Source organism: Lissotriton helveticus, chromosome 7 (genome assembly GCF_964261635.1).
Source record: "Lissotriton helveticus chromosome 7, aLisHel1.1, whole genome shotgun sequence".
Classification (NCBI taxonomy): domain Eukaryota; kingdom Metazoa; phylum Chordata; class Amphibia; order Caudata; family Salamandridae; genus Lissotriton; species Lissotriton helveticus.
This window is the reverse complement of record NC_136068.1, coordinates 735,333,510-735,360,025: the sequence shown is the minus strand read 5'-3', so window position 1 is coordinate 735,360,025 and position 26,516 is coordinate 735,333,510. Positions and strand designations below refer to the sequence as shown.

The 26,516-nt window shown below is 49.7% G+C and overlaps 1 protein-coding gene across 4 annotated transcripts in view; it reads left to right on the top strand.

The window, feature by feature from the left end:
- Positions 1-26,516, top strand: part of ARHGAP26 (Rho GTPase activating protein 26) — a 2,444,655-nt gene that overhangs the window by 1,718,267 nt on the left and 699,872 nt on the right. For all 4 annotated transcript variants that reach the window (XR_013598661.1, XM_078653061.1, XM_078653060.1 and 1 more), the window contains exon 19: positions 19,635-19,773. Coding sequence is in view for 3 of the 4 variants with exons in the window: in XM_078653061.1 (XP_078509187.1) it covers positions 19,635-19,773 (139 nt within the window). In the remaining variant the exon portion in view is untranslated. The remainder of the gene's footprint in view (positions 1-19,634; positions 19,774-26,516) is intronic.

The following is a 26,516-nucleotide window of genomic DNA, read 5'->3' as shown; positions in this document are numbered from 1 at the left end:
TCGTTGGTGCCGGCGGTGGGGTGGGTAAATTCTTTGACGATGTTGAATAGTTCCTTGCTGTTGTGGGCGTTGTTTATGAAAAATACCAGTGCACATCCCTACTCGTTACTTTTATCCAATTAGCATTCAGCCACGACAGTCCAATAATTCCAATGTCCTTGTGGTCCACAAAAATATTAGATAAGTACAATGTCCATTTGTATTCAGTATTCTTTATTATTGATTCCTTTCTTGCCACAGCCGATGCGCGTTTCGCCCTCCGCGGGCTTTTTCAAGGCAATAGTATGGTATGGTGAACGGTGTGTATTCGCACGAGTCAATAATTATAGCAGAGCCTTTAAGCAATAATCCTTTGAGCCTCTAGTATTGTACATCAAGGATTTGTCCGTATAATTTCTATGTGGATGAACCATTCAAGTATCGGTGATCAAGTTACTAAACGCTTTCTGGAGCCATGATAAGTTCCATCGCCAAAGCGGGTTTGTTACGTGTTCGCAGGGTGTTCTTCCTCCGCGTTCGCCTTCCGAGAGTGGGCGTTGTTGTCAAGACGATCCTTGAATGCAGATTTCTTGGTGGATCGGATTAGGTGGTGGTGTTTGCGGGTGGTGTTCTTGAAGGTGGTTAGGTTGTCAGTGGTTGGGTTTTTTCTCCAGGCTTTCTCGAGGGTACGACTGAGCTTCTTGGATGTCTTAAGGTCCTCGTTGAACCAGGGGGCTCTTTTGCTATTTTGCTTCTTTAGATGGTTTTTCAGGGGTGCTAGTTTGTCGGCGCTGTGGGTGATCCATTGTGTGAGGTTGGTGGCTGCAAGGTTTGGGTCCGATGATTTTGCAGGGGGGTTATTTTGAAGCGAGGTAAAGAGCTGGTCGGTGGTAATTTTGTTCCAGTTTCTTCGAGGGATTGGTTGAGGGAGGTTGTGGGTCGTGGTCTTTTTATAGTTGAAGTGGATGCAGCTGTGGTCTGTCCAGTGGAGAGCTGTGGTGTGGTTGAAGGAGATGTAATTGCTGGAGGTGAAGATTGGGTCGAGCGTGTGCCCGGCATAGTGGGTGGGGGTATCAACAAGTTGTTTTAGTCCGAGGTTGGCCAAGTTGTCCAGGAGGGTGGTGGTGTTGCTGTCGTTTTTCTTTTCCAGGTGAAAGTTGCGGTCTCCCAGTAGGATGTAGCCCTCAGAGGGGAGGGCGTGTGGGCTGATGAAGTCCGTGATGTCTTCGTTGAATCGAGTGCGGGGTCCTGGTGGTCTTTAGATGAGGGTGCCTCTGAGTGTGGTTTTGGGGTCGGTGTGGATCTGGAAGTGAAGGTGTTCGGCGGCTGCGAGGTTATCGTCTGAGCTGGTCGTGATGCGGATGGAGTTCTTGTGTATGATGGCGATGCCTCCTCCTGTTTGGATGGTGCGGTCTTTTCGGATGATCTTGTAGCCGTCCGGTATGGCTATGGCGATGTCGGGAGCTGATGAGGCGTTCATCCAGGTTTCTGTAAGGAAGGCGACGTCCGGCGAAGTGGTGTCGAGTAGGTTCCACAGTTCAATGGCGTGTCTGTGGACCGAGCGGGTGTTGAGTAGGATGCACTTCAGGTGGTTAGTGTCGGAGCTCTGTTTGGAGTTTGTATATTTGGTGTGGGTCCTGATGCAGTCGAACTTGCAGGAGTGGCAGGTGAAGGGTCCATGGGTGTGTCCTGGTGCAGCTTGGTAGCAGTCTGGGAGACGGCCGGGGTTGAGTGCTGAGAGGGATGCGGCATCGTACGTTATGCGGGTGGAGTGGGATTTGCGAGGACCAGGGGGTCTGGCGCTGGGCGCGGTCCGGGCGCGGACGGGCGTAGACGGGCTTACCTTTGGCGCACCTTTGGCGCACCTTCGGCCCGCATGGGGCGCGATCGCTGCGCGTGAACGCTGCGCGCTAAGTCATCTGTCATATATTGATAATGGAGGGGGGGTGGGGAGGAGCAGCTGGGAGGCGGGTGCGGGGTGGGGAGGCTGGCTACGAGGCCAAATAAACAAAATGGCAGCGAAAACAAACCTGATGTAGTACGAGATTGGGGCACACAGATGAATGGCGCTATGGGCGGTGGTACCAGCACAATCAGGCAATATTATTTGTTTTTAAAGTCCAGCAATGCGAGCGCAAAAATAACCAAGAAGCAATGTTATTACAGCCAAGCAGTCAGAGCTACGATACAGTACGATACAATCAGTCAATAATTATTGTTTTTAAAGTCCAGCAATGCGAGCGCAAATATAACCAAGCAGCAATGTTATTATTGCCAAGCAGTCAGAGCTACGATACCCAAGCAGCAATCTATTTGAGGCAGAGCCAAGCGCTGCAATATCCAACCAGGGAGCGTGGGGAGCGACCTCTTCTCACGGAGTCAGAGAGGTCACCGGTGCAATACCCGATCTGGACCAAGTCGCTGTCTTCCTCCGGCGATCGCACCGCGCTGCGGCTCAGGGGCGATGGGGCCGTGGTTCAATTCACTGGGCCCCACCACTACGAGCCACCATCTGCCACTTCAGTGCTACAGATGCTCGCGGGCGACAGTACAGGGCAAGCACCAGTCTCCCCCAGCCGCAGCGAGTCAGGTCTCCCTACAGTTCCTCGTAAAGGCAGGCCTGGGAGCCCCAGGCAAGATGGCCGGCAGCTGCCGGCAGGGCCCCGCAGGTTCCGGGGCTGCTGTCCCCAGGGGCCTCACTCCGCTTTCAACCGCCACCAAGGCGTTCCGCCGTCCCTCGCCACCTCCACGCGCCACCAACTGCTGCAGCACTGCCACAGCTGTCTGCAGATAGCAGGATAGGGCGCCCGCCCCAATGCTTGTCAGGGTGCCAGTGATGGGCGAGCGCCGATCCCCGCCCGCCGGCGGCGGTTCAGGTCTCCCAGCGGCCCCCTGCTGATTGAGGTCGGGGGCCGTTGGCTAGAGTAGTTCGCAGGCGAGATGGTCAACAGCTGCAGGCGGGGCCTCGCCAACGTCCAGGGTCGCTGTCCCCGGGGGCCTCACCCAGTGCACCACCGCTTCCAAGGCGTTCCGTTTACCCGAGCTTCCTCCAAGCGCCACCAGCCGCTATGCCGTTGCCCAGGCGGGCACCGGCGCCGGGCGCCCGCCCCGATGGTCGATGGGGAGCCGATGGTGGGCAAGCACCGGTCTCTACCCGCCCACAGCGATTCGTGCGTCCCGGTGGCTCCGTGCTAATTAAGGCCGGGGAAATGCCGGCCGCAGTAGGCCTCAGGCAAGATGGCCGAAAGGTACAGGCGGGGCCTCGCCGGTTCCCAGGTCCGCTGCTCCCGGGGACCTCTCTCCGTGCCCAACCGCTGACAGGATGGTCCGCCACCCCTAGGCACCGCACCGAGTCGTCGGCGCCGCCGTGCGGGGTCCGGATCAGGATAAAGACCGGGATCAGGCCCGGAGCTCGGGGCTCAAGCGTCCATGCCCGTCGGAGTCTAAGCCACGCCCCCCTAGCACAGAAGAACTGTTTGGGTATTCTTAGATAGATTCTTCTTTAATGATGAAATGCGTATAAAGTCAGAGTGGATATGATGGATATGATCGATCAAGAGTTCAAAGTATATTTTGTGAAGAGAAAATTCAATGTATGCATTTTTTGTTTTCTTTGTTGCTGGTCTGTATGGTGTGAAGTGAATGGAATATTAAGTCACTCTGATCTGATAAAGGAAATGTAATCACTTTAAAATGCATTGGTTGACTATTTAAAAATGTGTGGCTAATTGTATTCACTGTGACAAATTAAGTGTATTTTACGATAAACAACAGAAAGCTGGTGAAATGAGTGAATGAATAATTGGCAAGAAAGAAGCTTATTTAGGGTGGAGATTGGTATTTAAATGCAAAGAAAACCCTGAAGGCTCGGTTATTGCAAATCTGAGCCCCTTAGTTAACTGAAGACAGCATCCTTTAAGTTACTTCTGGAATTTGGTCTGGCCTCTTTAAAGAGGAGGGCAACAATTGAATTTGATAAAAATATAATTCAATCATGGAGTGTGATAAGGGTCAATATATTGCACACCTTTGGAGAGCCACTAATGTTTCATTCGTTTTGTTTGAATGACCATGATGTGTTGTATGAGGTAGAACCTCTTTATTGTCATAAGCTTGGGATGTTCACAAGATTATCCACTGGGCAATAGCAGCCTTTCCCGCTTAGTTGTCTGGTCTCAGACCACAGTATTTGGTGAAACCATATTATTGCTTACTAAAGATAGTTATTCTGCCCAAGTAGAATTTAGCTGCAATAAAAAATTCAGAGCTGTTAGTGTCACAGGCATGGATTGTATCTGCGTGCACAATGTTATGTTTTTGGATTGTTACTAGTTGTGGCTGCACTCTCTCTGGGCTTAGTTGGTCACACTAGTCTTGCAGATTTCAGTGGTTAGTTTCTGGTATCCCCCCCCGTGCATATCGTGCACCACCATTTGTCTGCCTAGCCCTAGGCATCAGTCTTCAAAGGCTGCAGCTCCGCCCCCCCCCCCCCCCCCGCCACAGCAATGCCGAGAGCTTTTTTTTTTTTCTTTTTTTTACTTACGAGCAGGAAAGTCCCAGCAATTGCTCCGTTTTTCACCGTACTTGCACCACTGCCGAATACACCATGACTTCCCAGACTTGCACGCAGAAGACGGCATTATACTGGCCTGGGTTCTCATCAAGTATTTTACCAGAAAAGTCCCAGCAATGGCTCAGTTTTTCACCCTACTCGTCTCCTCTGTGCACAACCCTCACCCACCCTCAAACACCCTCACTCACCCACACACCCTCACTCACCCTCACACATCCCACTCTCACATACCCTCACACCCCCTCAACCTCACACACCCTCACCCTCACTCACCCTCTCACCCTCACTCACCCTCACACACCCTCTCACCCTCACACACCCTCTCACCCTCACACACCCTCTCACCCTCACACACCCTCTCACCCTCACACACCCTCTCACCCTCACACACCCTCTCACCCTCACCCCCCTCACCCTCACCCCCCTCACCCTCACAATCCCTCACCCTCACACCCCCTCACCCTCACACCCCCTCACCCTCACACCCCCTCACCCTCACACCCCCTCACACCCCCTCACCCTCACACCCCCTCACCCTCACACCCCCTCACCCTCACACATCCTCACCCTCACTCACCCTCTCACCCTCACATACCCACTCACCCACACACCCTCACTCACCCTCACACATCCCACTCTCACATACCCTCACACCCCTCACCCTCACACCCCCTCACCCTCACACCCCCTCACCCTCACACCCCCTCACCCTCACACCCCCTCACCCTCACACCCCCTCACCCTCACTCACCCTCTCACCCTCACACACCCTCTCACCCTCACACACACTCTCGCGCTTAAACACCCGCCTCAAACCCCCTCTCACCCTCACACACCCTCTCACCCTCACACACCCTCTCACCCTCACACACCCTCTCACCCTCACACACCCTCTCACCCTCACACCCCCTCTCACCCTCACACACCCTCACACCCCCTCACCCTCCCTCACCCTCACACACCCTCACACACCCTCACCCCCCCTCACATACCCTCACCCTCAGTCTTCAAAGGCTGCAGCTCCCCCGCCCGCCACAGCAATGCCGAGAGCTTTTTTTTTTTTTGTTACGAGCAGAAAAGTCCCAGCAATTGCTCCGTTTTTCACCGTACTTGCACCACTGCCGAATACACCATGACTTCCCAGACTTGCACGCAGAAGACCGCATTATACTGGCCTGGGTTCTCATCAAGTATTTTACCAGAAAAGTCCCAGCAAGGCTCCGTTTTTCACCCTACTCGTCTCCTCTGTGCACAACCCTCACCCACCCTCAAACACCCTCACTCACCCACACACCCTCACTCACCCTCACACATCCCACTCTCACACACCCTCACACACCCACAACCTCACACCCCTCAACCTCACACCCCCTCACCCTCACACCCCCTCACCCTCACTCACCCTCTCACCCACCCTCACTCACCCTCTCACCCTCACTCACCCTCTCACCCTCACTCACCCTCTCACCCTCACTCACCCTCACACACCCTCTCACCCTCACACACCCTCTCACCCTCACACACCCTCTCACCCTCACACCCCTTCACCCTCACAATCCCTCACCCTCGCACCCCCTCACCCTCCCACACCCTCACACCCCCTCACACCCCCTCACCCTCACACCCCCTCTCCCTCACCCTCACACCCCCTCACCCTCACACCCCCATCACACACCATCACACACCCTCTCACCCTCTCACCCCTCACCTCACCCTATCACCCTCACACACCCTCACATCCTCACTCACCCTCACACCTCACCCCCTCACCCACCATCACTCACCATCACACCCTCACACCCACATCCTCACACACCCTCAATCACCCTCACCCCTCTCACAACACTCACACCCTCGATCACCCTCACACCCTCACCCTCAGCCACCCTCAGTCACCCTCACCCCCCTCACCCACACATCCCCACACCCTCACACACCGTCACACCCTCATCCTTACACGCCCTCACTCACCCTCACACCCTCACCCTCCCTCACACCCTCACAATACTCAAACTCCACCCTCCAACTCCACCCTCCAACTCCACCCTCCAACTCCACCCTCCAACTCCACCCTCCAACTCCACCCTCCAACTCCACCCTCCAACTCCACCCTCCAACTCCACCCTCCAACTCCACCCTCCAACTCCACCCTCCAACTCCACCCTCCAACTCCAACATCCAAATACAACATCCAAATACACCCTCCAACTACAACATCCAAATACACCCTCCAACTACAACATCCAAATCCACCCTACAAATCCAACCTCCAACTACAACTCCAGCTCCAAATCCACCCTCCAAATCCACACGCAAGACAACTACAGAACCCAAGTCCACCCTCAAAATCAAATAAAACTCCACCCTCAAACTCCACCCTCCAACTCCACCCTCCAACTCCACCCTCCAACTCCACCCTCCAACTCCACCCTCCAACTCCACCCTCCAACTCCACCCTCCAACTCCACCCTCCAACTCCACGCTCCAACTCCACGCTCCAACTCCACGCTCCTACTCCACGCTCCTACTCCACGCTCCAACTCCACGCTCCAACTCCACGCTCCAACTCCACGCTCCAACTCCACGCTCCAACTCCACGCTCCAACTCCACGCTCCAACTCCACGCTCCAACTCCACGCTCCAACTCCACGCTCCAACTCCACGCTCCAACTCCACGCTCCAACTCCACGCTCCAACTCCACGCTCCAACTCCACGCTCCAACTCCACGCTCCAACTCCACGCTCCAACTCCACCCTCCAACTCCACCCTCCAACTCCACCCTCCAACTCCACCCTCCAACCTCCAAATCCACCCCTCAATGCCACTTCACCAATCAATGCCACAGCACCACTCAACGCCACAGCACCACTCAACGCCACAGCACCACTCAACGCCACAGCACCACTCAACGCCACAGCACCACTCAACGCCACAGCACCACTCAACGCCACAGCACCACTCAACGCCACAGCACCACTCAACGCCACAGCACCACTCAACGCCACAGCACCACTCAACGCCACAGCACCACTCAACGCCACAGCTCCACTCAACGCCACCGCATCACTCAACGCCACAGCACCACTCAACGCCACAGCACCACTCAACGCCACAGCACCACTCAACGCCACAGCACCACTCAACGCCACAGCACCACTCAACGCCACAGCACCACTCAACGCCACCGCACCACTCAACGCCACAGCACCACTCAACGCAACAGCACCACTGAAGGCCACAGCATCACTCAGCACCACTGAAGGCCACAGCATCACTCAGCACCACTAAAGGCCACAGCATCACTCAGCACCACTAAAGGCCACAGCATCACTCAGCACCACTGAAGGCCACAGCATCACTGAACGCCACAGCATCACTCTTTGCAACCAATCAACAACTGGTTCTAATATGTTCTCTCAATGTTTTAAGCTTTATTAGAAATGTTACAAAATAATGTTAATATTTCACTTCTGTTCTTGGATTTTCATCACAGTAAAATACACTGAACATAATCTTCCCATAAGTTATTTACAAAAGTTTAAGCTATTGCCATTATACATTACAATAACTTTTATTTAAGTATTAATTATTAAAACAAATAAAAGCCATTGTTCTTTGTAATATTAATACTTCAAAGTCATGTAAATACAACACATATTGCATTAGAATGCTATAGGTGTCACGTTTGCAAAAGTAAAAAATATTGGCATTGTAAATGACAAAGCTAGTAATTTCACTACTTTCAATACCAACACATAAATAAAATATTTGTCATTTGCAATACCAATACCTCAAACTTTCCTAATCCGAGACCTATTGCATTGCAAATGCTTGTTTTTTTTTTTTTGTTTTTTTTTAAACCTTTATTGCACAATGTCAAGAAACAAATACGGGCCTACAACCATCCGGCCGGCCTCAACAACGTTTTGGAGCACATCAGCAAACAATACGGCATCGCAGCAGTATTTCAGACAAATTACAGTCGATTCGAGTTACACCGGAAGATATGTACTACTGGGAAGCAGGAGAAGGGGAAGGTTCATTGTTAAAGGTTTTCCTTTTTTTGCTTGTAAATAAAGAATAGTAAGCTGGAAAGACTAGAAAGGATCAAGGACCAAACATATCAAGCAAAATTGAAGTGGGCAACGCACAGCAAAGAATCCAGCGAGCATGAAGACATTGTCAAAATGGCGGCACCAAAACAGTACATAAGGATTGACAATCGCAGAACGCGTTGTGCGCCAGTTGCTACCCACCCCCTTACAACTAACACCAGTGACCCAAAGAAAAAGGGGAAAGAAAAATGCATATAAAAAAATAAAAAATAAATAAAGGCCCATAGAAACCAAAAAGGACAAAATAACATCCCCCCACCCTACATGCATGCAAAGGCTACGGCCTACCCCCCCTTGCAGTGTGTCTGTCGCCCCAAAAAGAGTACCCGAAATGAAGAAGAAAGAAAAGAGCAGAAAGAAAAAGGAGGCATATATTACCGGAGGAGGGCCATCCATAAGTACCCAAAACAGCCAGCAAGAATATTATCGGCCACCCCACCCCCGACCCCTAATGAAAACATAGCCAACGTCCAGCTCCCCCGTCTATCCATCATCGGTAAGTAAGAAGGGGAAAAACAGAGTCAACCTTGTCCCTTGCGATCCAGTGTGCCAATGAAGTACTGTAGCGAAGTAGCCCCACGGAACAGTGGAGGCAGCCAGAATGACCACAGCAAGACACGGCACCATCCACCTACGGCCATCCGATTCAGGGCAATGTGATCCAGAAAGGCACAGCACAGGCAAGCACACAGCAGCAGTCCACCAAAGTGAGTCAATCCAAGCGCAGGCAACATACCCAGGATAAGAGTGTCAGTCTCGCAAATAGACCCCAACGGAGGTATCAAACATGGCTTCCAAAGGCGATCTCCCAGCATCTGTACAAGCGCAGGGCGCATATCAACCACCATTGCCGCGACCGGCAGAGTTGCGATGTTGTATGGTTCCCTCACCCTCAGCACCTCCTCGCATCTCTAAAGCGGCAGCTTGTAACAGTCGAGCCCAGGGTGTGGCAAAACGCTCCGCACGCGAGCGCCAGCTCGGCCAGGCGAGGAGAGTGGGGGCAAAATGTCATCCAATCGGCCCTCCAGATCACGGGCGTTGTAACACAGGGCATCGCGCAAGTCGGCCAGAGCACACAAAACGTCGCCGATATTCAAGGGCGCCTCGAAAAAGGATGATACTGCAGTCCCCTGCACATGGGGCTCGCAGACGTGTGGCGACCCCCGGCCCCGATCGCCGGCTTCACTTCCCGGCAGTCGGTCGTCAATTCGGCTACCCGACAAGCACGGCCAGGGCGTGGGGACCATGGCAGCACCCTCCATTTCAGCGCCGCGTGTGATGGCAACACAATGTTAGTCAGAACAGGCGCCCACGGCAAAGAGCAGCTCTCCAATGCAGGCGCTAATCACTCCGCCCAAAATGGCCCCCACCACTCCGCTCAACAACAAGAAGACTCACGGAATCATCAGGGGAGAGGGATACAAGTGTTGCAGCGCCAGCGATGGAACCTTGAAAGCGTGGAGATTAAAGGGGATATTGTAGCGCCGCAGCGGAAGACCCAGAACCGCCGCCGCGTCTCGCCAGCCGATGCCGCCCTGCCGTCAATGGCCGATGTTGTTGTCGTCCGGCCGGGCGCAGCCGAGAACAAAGGACCGGTCCCCTTCCTCGAACACCAACAGGATAGCAGGGCGTCCTGTCACTTCCATCGCAGGAAAACCGACGGGGAGCACATCGCTGGAAACAGCGTAGCTTCCCGGACCCGATACCGCAGCATAGTTACAGATTAGCACGCAGGAGAAGAAGCGGTACGGGAGGGAAGCGGAAGGGTCGGCGGAGCCGAGGGCTCAGGCGGCCATCACGGTTGCTGGCTAGGCTCCTCCTCCGCAAATGCTTGTTTTAATAAAGGGGAGGACGGTGCAGGTTTTCCCTTACCGAGTTTCTTTGAACCCTGGGGACACCATTCCCCGGGCTGTATCTATAGTTATAAGAAGAAAAGGGCTGCGCGGCCCCCCTCACCGAGCCTCTAAAGGCTTTGGAGACCCCATCCTCCAGGGCCTTTTTTAAAATGTTATTAAAGGGCATCGTGGCTGCGGGCCACCTCCCCAAGTCTCTTTAGGCTCTGGACCCCAGGGCTTTATGTAATGTTAAATACTCCTCGTATGCAAGCCACTCCTGCCAGTCTGTAATTCAACAGCCAGTTCGCAGTCGTTTTTACTTTAACTTGCGCTTTTTCTTTTATTCATGGAAACCTCTTTCATTAATATGTGACGATTTTTCCAATCGTGTTTTCTTAAAACATATTACCTTTTTTCAAGTTGCTTTGGTAGCGCAACGTTTATACTTCTTTTACTGCAAACGGGGATTATTGCTTCTCGATTATTGGATCAGAAATGAGCCCTGATTTCTGAAGGTATTTTGGTGGTGTCTGGTAAGGTGGCAGCTCTATGCAACACTAGGCAGATAGAGAAGCAAAATTTATTGCGCAGACATTTGCATATTTTTGATGAATCATTGACCGGTGATGAAAGTTTCTCATTTGAAGCTTGGCTAGGTTTGAAAGCTCTTAGCTAGCTGGAAATTATGGAATTTAAAGACTTGGGTGATGGGTTTGAGCCCGTTATAACGTGCTGTGTTGCGTATGTCCCCAAGGTAAGTGTTAAGATTTGTAACCTACATTTAATTCATAAAAGAGGAAAATCCCGCTCAATTTCAGACCCCTGTTTGTTTTGACTTTACCCTCTCCCGCTCAGCCCCCCTCCCTCTGCAGCCATTGCAGCACTTGGAATGCCCTGGAGTTTTCTGTGCTTCTGTTCTGCCAAGTGGGTGAATCCCAGTGTAATAATTTCCATGCAGGACTCTGTCAATGTTTAATGCCTTAATGTATTGCTTTCATTGTTGATTAAAACTGCTTAACTTTACTGGGACGTTTAAATCATTGTGAACGTTATTTGGTGCCTTGTATACTTAAATGTGACGTTTTAATTTAGCAAAGATCTCGGCTGTCAGTGCTCTGACCGCAGACAACCTTGCCGAAGAACAAGCCCCTCCTTGTGCGCACCCATTGACGCGGGCACCTGCCTCAAGGAAGCCATTGTTAGGTTGTAATCAGTCCATCTAATCATTGTTTAAAGGGTACCTCATTTTATTTGATGATCTCCGTGGGGCAGGCAGGCAGGCAGACTGAAAGAAAGCAGCCCTTCGCAGCAGGAAGCTTTTGTTGAAAAATTGCATGAACAAGGGAAGCGCCGCAGGGTTTCTTGCAGCACATGCAGGCAAAAGCAGCAGGAAGGCCCAATCTGCTAAAAACACAAGCTGTGCTACCGAGCTTTTTAAGAAAAAGATTAATTTTTAGTACGTTTCCAAAGCCCAGGGTGCAGTAGCTTTTTTGCAGTCATAAGAATTTTCCTTCGAAGTTGTTATCATAAGTGGTTTAAAAATGAATTGTGTTATGGGAGGGAGACTACCTGAGCAATAAGATGCCCGCACATTGCCAGAGCTCTGACGTAGCCCTATCCTCAGAGCTGGCTCGTGAGAGTGGAGAGTTTGGATCAGACTTTGAGTCCCCTGTTCGAAAATTAGCGACTGGAGGTGCTCTTGCGTTAGGAACGGACTGTGGCAAGAGAAGATTGTGGCGATGTGGCACTTGTGTAGAGGCAGCGGTGGTAAGCACCCGATTTCATTCAGTCATGCCGCTTAAGGAGAGCAATCAAAAGAAGGGTCGCTAAAGGGTACAGGCAGAAATTGTGGGCTTCATGGAGATCCCGCTCCAAGTCGCTGGTGCAGTCTTGGTTCTGGCACAGAACCGTTCATGTGAATACTCCATTTCCCTCTTTAAGAGCTTCTGTATGTTAAAGCCCATGTCCAAACATAAGCCAAGAAAAGGAAAAAAGGCATCATGATGTAGCTGCACTCCACCCAGATCATCGACCATTGAGCCGTTTCCTCAGCTGGTCACGGTGTGCCCCAAGTTTCCTGTGCCCACCGTCATTGACCCCTCAGCAGATTGAGGCATTCAAAGAGGCCATGATGCCAATCGTTTGTACGGTCCCAGTTCCGTTTGGTGCGTCTTTGGGCCCCACAAAACCTCTGTGGCCTCCATTCTTGTTATTGCCGACAGGACCCTCTCCGGGGCTGTCTGTCCGCTTAGGACCTTTAACTGGACCAGTACCAACTTGGGTACAGACTTGCAACCTGGCCCCTAGAGCCACACTTGTTCCCATCATGCTGACACCAGGGCTTATGAATGACCCTGTGCCAATACCCATGACCAATCCTGAACTGACATCAACTCGAGCTCAACTGATGTTGCGCTATGAGATTACAAAAATTCAACCTGCTGTCATAGTCCCAGCCTCTAACCCAATGCCTCTACCTCATTACAACTATCCACACAGGTTTCATTCCCTTTTAGACTCTGAGTCTCACCATGTTCCAGAGCAGTGTATACCAGATGATGATAATTACTAGGATGTTGTACACCTTGAGTTACAAAATGCTAGTGGTCTTGATACCTCCCCTAAGACTGAGCTTAACTGCTACCTGGTCCACAAACTGAAGAAAGAGCCCTGTATGTAGTTGTGGTTCAGCGGGCAGTGAGATATTGGATTAACACCTGCCCTGAATTTAGTCTAAAGCAAATGCTTTGATGGATATTCTACAACTTAGGCCATCAACATCTGAGCCCTTGCTCCTACTTAAAGATACCCTCACAGATATTCAGATGGCCACCTTGTTGAATATCTGTTCTTGCTCAGCTTTTAGTAGTCACAAGGGCAGACAGCATAGATCAGTGCATGGTGAACTGGATTTTTTTTACCAAACTCCTCACTCCAGAGACCCTTGTTGTACAGGATTCAACAAGTAATGATTGTCATTTCCAACAACTTTTCCAGAAAGAGCATCCAAAAGGATGGACACCTTTGGCAAACATATGTTTCCGTCTGCAAGCATTGGCACTGAGATCCTCAAATGCAGTCCGTCTCTCTATGCTTATACATACATGCCTTTGGGACATGACCAGCAAGATATTGCCAGCATTCCCCAAGGACCATTGGGCCTCCCTGTCTCAGATGGTACAAGACTGTCAGGCGGCGTTGACCCCTCCCAAACAATTTCCACATCAGTTTTGGAAATTTATCGGTTACTCCATAGATCTGGTGCATAGGTAGACGCCATCTAAGCAGCGAGTGATGCAGCAAACCACCCAGTACTTTACGAGCCAGTGACGCTGACCTAGCAGGCAATGTGTAGGTCAGCAGAGACTCCAGTATTCCAACTCCTCTTTTCCCTGCTACAGCAGCCCGCAACCCGCTTTAATTGGCCCTTAGCGGAACATGTCCAACCAGTGGCAATCAGGATTCAGCACTTTCTCCAGGGTTGGTGACCCATCACATCCAACAGATGTCTTTCAAATTATTCAAACAGGCTATACCCAACCTTTTCCACACTCCACATTGCTCGCACACCAGAATGTATTTCAGCAAAAGATCTGACAAGCCTGTTTCAGGAAGTAGTCCGGTTGCTAGCTAAGAGCGCTATAGAGAGGTACCATATTCAGAGAAATACAGGGGTTGTTACTTTCAGTATTTCCTAATTCTGAAAAAGGGTAGGGGCCTCAGGCCTATCTTGGACCTCTGTCACCTCATTGCCTTCCTATGGAAATCCAAATTCTGACATTGACTCACATCTATCTTCTCCAAACCCAGGAGACCAGATGGTGTCCTTGGTCTTGCAGGGTGTGTATTTTTATATACTTGTTCCTCATTCCCAGAGGTTTTGCCTGTGGTTCACGGTGAACCAGGAGCATTTTCGGTTTGTCGAGCTCTCTTTTAGGATCACAAGCAACCCTCTGTTTTCACGAAAGTGAACACGGTGGTCACTGCCCATTTCAGAGGTCCAAAGTTCTGGTATTCCGGTACCTCGATGATTGTCTGCTGAAGGTGTTCACGCTGCAGCCAGTCATTGACCACCTCTGGAAAATGGTTGAACTTTTAACATCATTGGATTTACCTAGAAACTACGATGTCTCACCTGATTAGCTTACAGTGACTTCCATTCATTGAGGTGATTCTGGACATGTTGGAGGTCAGGCCTTTTTACTGCTGCAGCAATGAGAACAGGAAATTCAGGCTATGGTGCAATGTTGCAGACCTTCAGGTGAGGGTGGCTCCAAGGCTGCTTGGCCTCATGCATCATTCTTGGGAGCTATGCCAGAAGTCAAATGCAAGCCCTGCAGTGGAGCCTGAAATCCTAATGGACCCAGAATCAAGGTTACCTTTTCTTCTCCATCCATGTGTTAAATGAGGCTTCTTAAGATCTGTCATGTTGGCTGAACGATCGCACTATGTACTTCCACAGTCACTCTCTCGTCCCTGCTCAGAGCGGATAGTGGCGACTGACCGATCACTACTTGGTTCAGTGGAGTTACCTGGACAAGGTGAGATCAGAGGGTTCTGGTCTCCATTGAAGGGCTGGCTCCATATAAAACCACTGAAGTGAACAGCCTATCAGAAAGAAACCGATTAGTGTTAGATTCCTTACCTTAGAATATCCCCAGGTGTCAGACCGGATCCGGAAAGTTTTCGTCAGCAGTACCCCTGCGCGTCGCTAGGCGTCGTCTGCGGCTCCGCATTCGTCGTCGGGGTCGTGATCGCTGGGATGACATCATCGGAGTACTTAGACGCCGCCCTCGCGCGCTGACGTCAGTTATTCCTTTTTCCGCACCAGCAAGCGCAGATCTGGGAAGAGCAGTACTTTTAGTAATTTTTGGACTAACTTTTTGATCTCTTTTCGAGTCGACCCTCGTCTGGCGGTGCCGATAGGGATGCCTGGTTTCAAACCTTGCGAGGACTGTCACCGCTTGATGTCGGTGAGCGACCCCCACCGTCGGTGCCTTTACGGTCTTGGGGCCGACCATGATAAGTCGTGCCCCGACTGCCGGGCCTTGACCTCGAAGGCTAGACAGGAGCGGTCCCGTAAGCCGCTCGAGCTCCGGCAGTCGGCTCCACGCCGTTCGAGGAGGAAGTCGAAGGACCGGTCGCGGAGCCGCGGTCATTGCTGCTCGACGAGTCAACACCACTCGTCGGGCTCCTAGTCCTCAGGTAAGTCGAGGCATTCGAAAAAGAAGTCGAAGAGGCGTCATCACTCTTCTGACTCCCCTCGACGCTCGCGCGACGCGGCCGGGGGTTCGAGCGACACCGCCCACGCGGCTCCGCTGGAGCCGCAAGTGCCATGTCCAGCTCCACACCCGACGGTCCCTAGGCTGCACGTGACGTCGGAGGAGATACGTGACTTCCTCGTGGCCATGAGAACTCACTTCCCTCCGTCGGACCCCGTCAAGGTGCCTTCGAGCCCCGCGGATCCGTCTGGGAGTCCTCTACCTTAATATATGCAACTAAGCCCTCCATGTATGGGGAGTGAGCAGCAGCTTTAAATGCTTTTGATCTGCCAAGTGAGGTAGTCGATATCATCCTAATTGCCAGATGCTCCTCTTGAAATATATCAAGTCTTGGACGCTGGGATAATTCTGAAATCTGGGTGATTCCCAGGACACGAACCCTTCACAAGCAAAGTTGTCAAAAGTGCTTTTGTTTGCTTTGTTCCTAACCCAGCAAGGCCTTGCAGTGGCCACTGTAAAAAGTTACTTTCAGCCCTTTTGGCCTCTCTGCATGTACTAGACAAACTGCCCTTGTTCAGATCACCTGTTATGATGAGACAGTGGAACTCTAGTTTGTTCCTGACATTCTTCATGAATGCACCTTTCACACCTAGTATTGCTGCTCATTGCATGTGCTGACTTTGAATACTATTCTCCTCACTGTGATTACGTCCGCTCGCCTCATACGTGATCTGCAGGCCCTGTCAGTGTAACGTGTCCACACCTTTATTTTTGGCAGGCAAATTGGTTCTGAGAACTTGGGATGGCAGTCTTATCAAAATTTGTGATTCCCTTACTACCAATCCATATCTCTTATAGCGTTCATTGATCCCCTCGCCTCTCGAAAGAGAAGAGGCTTAATCAGTTGGACATTTGAAGAGCTGTAAGCTTTTACGTTGATCGTACCAAGAATTGTCAAGTGGAAGATCAATTTCTTGTGGGGTTCTCTGGAGCAAAGAAAAGGAAGGCTGTGCAGAAGTGAACCTTGTTGCGGTGGATTGTCCTCTGCATTAAGATCTGCTGCGCACTTGTCAGGAACAGCCCGCAGAAGGTCTGACGGCCCATTCCACCAGGACCATGGTCCCTAACACTGTGCTGGTAATAAGCGGAGGCAGTTTCTGTTCTTGATATCTGTCACGCAACGGCATCGGTTCAGATGTTCATGGAGCACTAGTGCCTTGACAGCCATGTCCAGCAGAAAGAACACTTCCTGCAAGACTTTTTGGTCGAAGTCTACTCCAGAGACTCTCTCCCTGGGTAGGTAGTGCTTTGTCATCTGATCTAAGGCGAGAAATCTGCGTTTACGAGTATTCATCAGAAAACCAAGTTACTTCCCGTTGGCAATGTCTTTTCTGGACGGTACTCTAATTGCAAATTTCTCACTGTTCTACCCCACTTTCTCATTCTATGTAGTGACTTAAACATCTAATAAGTCCCATGTTAGTACTCAGGACCCTCTGTTGGACTGAAAAATACATCGAGCTGACTCCTTCTAGCATTGTGCAAGTTAAGTTCGCATTTATGGCACCATTTTGTATTCAGCCGTCATTTTGTGCCATGATCGAAATGAAGCTTCTGTCTCATACTGTCTGCCTCAGCAGAAAGCAGCCTTGATTGTTTGTTTTTATTATTCAAGGTTGAGTTTCGCTGTACAAATGAATAGATCATTCTATTTTTGCACACCTTTCCTTGTAGGTAGCCCCGCTCCCACTCTCAGAGAGACTGGCATATGCTGAGTAACCTGGAAGCTAAGATAGTGTGTACCCGGTCTAAGGATGGTAGCTCGTCCTTCTGCACCTCTTTTGTTCATCAGTGCCCAGGCTGGAAAATTCCAGTCTGGGCGGGTCTAAGGGGTGTTGGAAATGTATATCTGACGTTACCTTGTGAACAGTGGTCAGTCCCTCGGCAGCCATCTAAGGAGGCTGGTCAGTCCGGACTCCGCTTGAGCGCATACAAATAAATACTTTGGTTGGTATTCTCTACTGTCTGACTGACTCTTAATTTGTTTTGAAGGCTGAGAGGTGGTTGCAAGTGACCCGGGTGGCCCTAACCGGGTCACTTCCTTCACCTGTTACCAAAAATTGTTCATGACCCCGTGTTTTAGTGTGCAGAACAGGAAAAGATAGGAATCTGATGTCAGCACTCAGGGGCGTGTACATGTTGCTCGGCTTATTCAATTCTGGGGCCCATAACTGGTGCATGTGAGCAGTACTATGGAAACTTTTTGTGGCTCGAATCTGGCGCTTGGGTAGTATTCCAAGCATTACAGATGGTAAGTGACTTGGTCATCTGGTAGAGACTTCTAGCCAAAGATTCTTACCTAAGAATATTCCCCAGGTGATAGACTGGATGTGGAAGTTTTTGAGCTGTACCCCTGCATACCAGTAGATGGTGTAATTTGGCTCTGCGTCTACATCCACGGTAGAAATGACGTGCTTGGTACCTATAGGCGCCACCCCAGCTCGCTGACGTTGGTTATTTCCTTTACACACCAGATAGCCTGCATGAAGAAAATGGCCTCCCCATAGACGCCGGTAAGGATGGCGTCCTAGCCAATCACAACGCTGCCATTGCAGCTTAGGAGTGATCCATCAAGCTCCTCACCACCTGACACCGTACAACCCGCAACACTTAAGGACCTGGGACTGTCTGCAGAACTGCACATTGAGATAGTCGTTCCGCTCAGTCGTTAGGCAAGTCCCACAAACATAAGAAGTTGAAAAAGTCTAAGAGGTCTTCGACTTGGCTGTACCCGTCAAAGTATTCTGCTGAGGCTTGTTAGTGCCGACACTCCAGATCTTGCACTTCAGTGCATCCCGAGTCATGGTCCGCTCTGCCCTTCCCTGACTTTTCTTGATCCGGAGCGACCCCCGCCCAGCATGAAGAATTTTATGAGGTCATGCACCTCATATTTGGGCAGTCCGGCCTCTCTGGGCCCCACAGACCGAGGAGGGGCCCCCAGGCTCAGTAGGTGCCCCCAATGGATCCTCACTGGCGGGTTTGCTCTCTGCACCAGTCAGACCCCATGGTCATGCACGCCTCGCTGGTCATACGTGAACACATGAAACAAATAAAATGTGTGTTGCTTATTGATTGTGAAAAAAAGGAAAAACATTTGTTTTTTTAAATCTCAGCATATTGCGGTGATGCTTTTCAGTAAATCTGGTTACATGTGGCTGTAATCGTGGTACTTCTCTTCAACACATTGTTTTTGTTTGCCCGCTTGGTGTATCTTTTCCTTTTGTTGAAAGACGAGTTGCAATAGTGGTTTGGAAGAATGCCTAGTAAAGAAAATGCTCTGGGTCACGGCAAGTAATGGGGATCCTACGGTTTAGGTTCTGTGGTCAGCTTAAGTTCACCAGGGACACATTTGAAGCATGATTTAATGTCAACTCCCATCTGCAGCAGATTTGGGAAATTTGAGTAAGGCATTAATTGTGCACCCCACAGGTATTTTGTTATCCTGCCTGTTTTTCGCCAGGCAAAAATTGGCTCAGATCATACAGAGAAATGTGCTAAATCGGATTTTCTGCTTCTTGGAATGGTGAAAAAACATGCACAGGTAACCAGTTATTCCTCATTCTGGGGGTCAAAACTGAATGAAGTGCAACATTTCGCCTGACCAATGCTGTGCCCCCTGTTACTGTTTTTTTCTAAATGTGCAGCTCACACCTGGATAATCAAAATGGGGTCCAAGTAATGAAATTTCAAGTCAGCCTTGTACTGTTGTAAACTATCTAGACAAGTGTTCAGTCAGTGTCACACTCCATACCACCACCTAAAAGGAGGGTTAAGTTCAAATGTACCTTTTATCAAGAAGACACCCAGCTTGGAACCATCTAACGTCTTGCATCTCTCTTCTCTTACTAGATATTTACCACAGTGCCAGAGGCACCGCAAGCAAATTCGCATCTTCATTTATCGCGTAAACGAAGTACCGACTCGAAGCCTCCCTCCTGCAGCGAACGCCCATTGACGCTGTTCCCTACTATGTCCACCTCCGAGAAGGGTAAGTTTCACAAATACTTCACACTGCCCTATGTTTCTGTTGAGTTGAATAGGTGATGAGGTCTCAATTTTTCTGATGTGGGAAAGTTATTTGGTGCCTGAGTTTTAGAGCTTCACTTGTCTGACCTGGTTGATGATATAACAGCATGACCACTGTCATTCAGTTTGCCATAACACTCATCCTCTGAGCCCCGCATGAACAGGGTAGCTTTCAAATACCCCGATTCTGCTTTGTTCCACATATTGAAAGACCTCTCCAGTCTCTAACTTGCTGTTTGCTACCTTGTGTGATTGGCAGAAACGATGTAGGTATCCAGAGCATGTCAGAACTTTGGACCTCTAATATCTGAGATCATTGCGCAAGTCACTTCATGACTTATGGGTAGAGGATGTGGCCTTATGGCCAGAGCTGCAGACTTTGGAACCAGAGCCTCGGCGTCGGCCTAACATCCTGTGATTCTGGACAAATCACTCAATCTCCCTGTGCCTAAGAAGTTAATGTAATTATCCAATTGTGACCAAAAATATTTTTTTTTTAAATTTGAGCGTAGCTCAATGGGACTGACGGAATAATGGCAAACTTTTTGTCATCTGACAAATGTTACTGGGAGATGTATCTGATCCTGCATTAAGGTAGCCTGTTCTCAAGTTAGATCTTCCCCCTCCACCTTTCCCTTAGCCCACTCCACGTTTTGAACCCACCCTACAATTCCAGGGGCTAAATGATCTCCCACCTCTTCGCTGCCCCGTGATTGCCCAATAGCAGTTCCTTTCTCACATGTGAACACTTGTTTGCTTCCTTGTGTTTCAGAATTAGTCCCAGTAGACCGATTTTAGGACTGGTCATGTCTGTTTTCCCAGTCAATGTCCTACAACAAAGTGCTACCAGAGCTGGAAATTGTTTTTCTGAAAACCCACAGTTTTGGTAGAAAGGGGCAGTCAGGAAAGGGCAATGTGGGCCGGAGTCACGATAAAGTGCCAAGAACATCAGCAAAGTTAATAAAAGTTATTTTTACATACTACCTCAGAAGAAATTGACGACATTAACAGATTTATTCTAGGCAAAGAAGTTCGCTGAAGGACACACGTGCAATGTGCTGTTTTGATGCACGACGTGAATGGGCAGCACGAAAGGCAGTTTTTCAAACAGCTTTATATAATATCTTCTTAAATTAGCTAGAAACGGCCTTCGGTTTAGGAATAATGTGTGTGCCAGCGCATCTCTTCCCCAGCCTTACGGGGAATGTTTTCCTTGTTCCTATGACGACTCGACACACATGGGCCTGGATGGTCACCTGCCAAATTGCGAGCCTGCTGCAGCTTGTGCTGAAGAGCAATGCTCCACTGCAGACTGCTGACCTCATTTGAACCTTCCAGCGCACCGTCAGTGCGGGTCTTGGACCCCGACCGCTGCACGGCATGGCAGTGGTTAACTAGAAAGAACTGATATAATTGAAAACGGCCCATCTTCGGCTTTCATGCATCCGCCCTAAGCTGCCAGGCTTCGAGGTGGGCAGACCACACATTTCATAGGAACAGGCAAGCAGAAGCGATCCAGTGGTTTGACTTGGCACCGTGTTCAGGAGGAGTCCAGCCACCGAGAGGCCTGTTATGTAAATCACGAAACGGAAGGCACGTAAAACGTCAACAGGACACTTGAAAAATCAGGCGGGCAACTAGAGCCAAATTTCGGGGGGGCGGCTGAAAATATTTCGGGGGGGCTAATTCTTCCAACCAGGGACAAAGTGGCTGTGAGAAGGGGTGACCACACAACAAAAGCCTCATTTACAACTAAATGGTCTTTTAAAGACCTGTTAAGTACTCGGGTGCAGCTGCAATTACATGCTCGCCAGCCCGCGAAGACGTGTCAGCCCGGGCTGACAGGCACGACGTGGGGGGGCTGAAGCCCCGTGAGCCCAATGGGTGTTGCGCGCCTAATATATATATATCAACGCTCCAACTTGCCCATGCTTGAACAGCACACGAATATAGAAGGTAGGTGGCAAGCCTTTATTGTAGGGTACAACTGGTCTGTTGCTGGCAGTTTCAATCAGACAGTCAGTTTCGCGGTGAGCCTGGTGCGTTTAAAAAGTTTTCTTTCTTCTTCAAAGGCACTCGCTTGGCTGATTGTGTGCACCTGGTCCCGTTTTCGCAATGTTGATGCCACGCCCCTGGATGGGCCCGTCAGATGACAGTGGGGCATTGTGGGAACCGCAGTCCAGGTTGATTTCGTGTCATATGGTGGCACTAATGTCTGTCACTTTTTCAAGCCCTCGGATGGGCCACCGCCAGCAGTGACCAGTCTAAATCCCTCTTTTGTGCTCCGCATTGGAGCCCCGATAACTATAAGCCACACAGCCCGCGATTATGGGGTGGTGCAAGTTCGGCGGCTGGACCGCCGCCCAAATATCAACGCTCCAACTTGCCCATGCTTGAACAGCACACGAACACAGAAGGTAGGTGGCAAGCCTTTATTGTAGGGTACAACTGGTCTGTTGCTGGCAGTTTCAATCAGACAGTCAGTTTCACGGTGAAAACGGGACCAGGTGCACGCAATCAGCCAAGCGAGTGCCTTTGAAGAAGAAAGAAAACGTTTGAAACGCGTCAGGCTCACTGCGAAACTTAGTTAGTACATATTTACATGTTGCAACCCTGAACATTTTATTATAAGTTATTTTAATGTCCATGAAAATGTTTTGGGTATAGTACCCTATCCCTTAATCTGTATTTTCCATTTGAATGTTTTTCAAATTCGTTTGTCACTAGAGCTTGGTGGTTTCATTTTATTCCAAAAATGTTCAGGGTTGCAACATGTAAATATGTACTATACAAATGTGATTGGAAACACTATAAGTTAATGGAAAAATTAAGTATTTTTTCTCTAAATATCAATTTCCCTTAAATGTAGATATCCTTTTTCCTTCAAAGCAATTGGTTTGTGACAGTTATGAAATACAAAAATGTAACGGCGTATTTTTTAATTGATTTGAAAATGGGACATTGTCTAACAAAGGTGAACTGTTGTAAATAACTAAAAACTACGTATCCCAGAATTCATGGGAGTAGTAGAAACTGAAAAGAGCATAAAAAGTTGCAATAAAGTAGTGGCACCTACCGTGAGCAAGGCCGAAACGCGTTGGTGTTAGACTGGGCACTGAATAAAGTCTAAAAAAGCGTGGAGTTGTTGAGTGCGGCGTCTTTTGTGGTAAAATTGATTCTGGCCATTGGTCTGACCCAACGTCGGCACCCGCTGTGGAGTGATCCTGCTACAGACCACATTGCAGTAAATAAAAAAAAAATATATATATATATATATATATATATATATATATATATATACATAATAGAATATTCTATACATATTTAACTTTTCCAAAACTATGCAGTTATGGAAAATAAGACGCATAAATCAAATGGTTTGGGCTGTTTAGTTCAAAAGATTGACCTTTGTCTTGCATGCGGTCATTGTCTAGTTCTGTCTAATAATAAAAAAAAACTAAAAAAACTGTTGGTTTGGTCAGGATCACACAGCTTGTCCTAACAGGTCTGCCTCGAGCCAGACTGTTCATTGTCAGGCCCATAGTTTTTTTGTGCCTATTCTGCTTTCAATTTAAAGTGAAATGTTGATGAAAGGCAAGAAAGCACATTTTTATTTTATTTATGCACATAATGTGTGAAAACAGCTCTCCTTCTTTTAGCAAGATATTTTCTTAAGTGAGGCTGCAGCTTGCTGTTCAGTTGGAATCCACATCTGAGCTATGTCCTGTGCCAGACTCAGACCTGCCTAGCCTCAATCACCAATAGTCGGCAGTGGCATAACGCAAAATGATGGGACCAGATTCTTCCATGTCAAACGGATATTCATTAGTCTCGGGGTGAATAGTACTCCTCAAGCGTTGGTGACCCTCGAAGAGTGGGGGCCGTCCTGCCCTGCAGGAATTGATAGTGATTGCATTACGCCCCTGGTATAAGGTTGTGTGAGAACATGGCCATGGGTGTCTAGCGGGCGCTCTTTGAAAAGGAGGCAAACAGATGGACCAGTTCTGTATCTTCCAAGTTTGACACATTCATTGCTTTGTGGACATGTCACTCATGCAGCAGCAATTAATCTTTCTGATAGTGAGTTCTGGCCGAAGATTCCTCCTCACCTTTTGAATATTCCCCAGGAGTCAGACTGGATGCAGAAACTTTTTTTGCAGTACCTCTGCGTGTCGAAAGGTGGTGCCATGCGGCTCGCACTGACGCAGTTCCGCTCCGGAAATGACATGCAGGGCCAGCGCCACTCCCACTCAGATGCTGATCTGGAGCTTCTCTCATCTGAGACTGCTTTTAGCAGCTATTTCTCCAAATTGCCCACAGTGTGCAAGGGATATCATTCCCTGAGACAAGAGGGTTTAGGCCCTGTAAGGACTGTCCCAAACAGAGGCCTGTGACAGACCCCACCACGTTTGCCGTGTGCTCCGGCCACAACTCCAAAACCTGCGGGGACTGCATGTCAATGAACCTGAAAGCCACCAGGAACCTCAAGGCGAAACATTATGTTGCCAAGTACAAGACACAGCACCAAGCTTATCCAAGCAGTGGCGTAACACAAAATGAGATCTCCTTGCAGAATGTGAGAAGGGGCCCTAAATTTCCCATTTCTCACAGATCTTTATTGGGCTTGTGCTTAATGGGGGCCCCCTTGACAGATTGGGTGTCACATGAAGCATTGGGGCCCCCCCAACATCACATGGCTCGAAGTCCTGCTCCAAGTTGAAAGCGCTTTCCCGGTCCCGAAGTCAGCGCAGCCGCTCTTTGGACTGGTCTTCGTTGTATTCCAAATCTTCAGGTATGCATAAGAAACATAGGAAGTTGAAACAGTGTTCCTCTCCTTCGCACCATTCCCACTACCCTGATGCAACTTGTGGGCAGCACCAATGCCCTCTTCCGAAGTTGGCTGGCTTCAGAACAGATTCTGCAGCTGGTTCTAACACAACCCAAGTTTTCAGCCACACTTTGCCAAATCAAATAGTTTTGCTTAGAAATTCTCTAGTTCTTCAATTCTTTACCAACGCCCTCTGGTACACCTTCAGACTCCATGAAGCCGAGAGTCCTATCACATTTATTGCAGCCGGCTGGTTCACCCCCATTGCCAGCTCAACGACATGTGCCAATTTTGCGCACGACTCCAGTACCCACACCGCCCTTCGCATCCATACCCAATCCAGACCTGGGCATGTGGACTCCAAACCATGTACTGTCCCTCGAGTTAAACAGCAAATTAGCAGGTGCCATCGCCCTGTTCCAGGCGACCCGACTCTTCTTTCTCAACACTCCTCTCCATAGTCTTGTCGTGCAAGCTTCCAGTAGCCAGACTAACCATAACATTTTCCCTGAGAGTGAATCTAAGAGAGTAGAGACTGTTGAAAAACACTTGTTCTCCTCTGCTGATTTGGTTCTGTGGTCAATCAATGCCTCTTGTTTACAGGGGATTTATACTCTCACCCTTTAGGTCTCAGAGGCACAAGTCCTCTCTGATGTTCTGAAAGACCTTTGACCTGTTTTCTCACTGGCCATCCTGAATGGCTGTAATGTAGCCAAGTTCACAATTTGTTGTGTCTTGGACACCACCGTCTCCGTTGGGCTTGCCGTAGGCACTAGTGTAATTATTTAAAGACAATGGAACCCTATAGGGTTGGTCAGGGACCTTGGGTATCAGTATGCTATAAACACAATGGTCCGTAACAAGCACAATGAGAGAGAAGGAATAAATATAGAAATTCAATTAAATCTATATTATGTTGTCCATCCGGACAGGAATCCGGCACTAGTGTCGCCATTTGCCGCTATGCGTAGCTTCAATCCACTGGGTTATCAGTCGACATCCAGTGCTCCCTAATGGCAAGATGTTCAATGAAACTCGCTGGTCCGAACACAAGGCACATTCAGCCGTTGAACAATTTAAATTGAGTACCACTACCGCACACACTCTTGGCCTATCCACCCAGCCACATTTCCAATGTCTTTTCACGGCTTCAGCAGAGGCATCCTGTACTGCCAACCTACCCCATCCAAGCAGGGGAACCTAGCAGTTTCTGAGGAGAGGTCGTGATGACCACTGCCCCCGAAGGCCAAGGTCAGGGTGCCCGCTCTGACCACTATCTCCCACCAGCCCATCTGCAAAGCCAGTTTAGTGTACCCTTACAGGGTCACAGACACCTGGTGGGAGGCAGAATCAGTTGATTCTATCCAGGCTGGCAAGCGATCACATCGGAAAGGTTGGTCCTCGAAACTGTGGGACTGGGACTATCAGACAGGTAAGTAGCAGCGGCTTAGGGACCAGTTTCCGGGTATTGAGGCAAGCACTAAGCAGCGATCAAAGCAGCACAAACACTACACCACCAGCGGCACAGGGGTGACCGTGTTCAGCGTGCAAACACAGCGTCTGGTGCCCAATGCAAAACAATGGAGAAAGGCCCAATCGGGCAAGGGCTGCCGGTTCAGGCCAGCCGAAGGAAACCATAAACTTGACAGGTAAGTAGCGCTGTTCAGGTATGTAGGGACACCATTGGTCCTGTTCACCATAGGCCCAGGGTGGACGGGTGCAGGGGTGTCTTTAGGTGTTGAAAATGGCCTACCGGAGCAGGTCGCGGTTGGGGCGGGGGGGTCTCAGTGCATGGGATAACCTGAGCAACAATACCGATAAAGGAGCCCCTCAGTCTTGTGCCTATTTTAATTGTCACTCTTCCTTGAGGTCGAAGT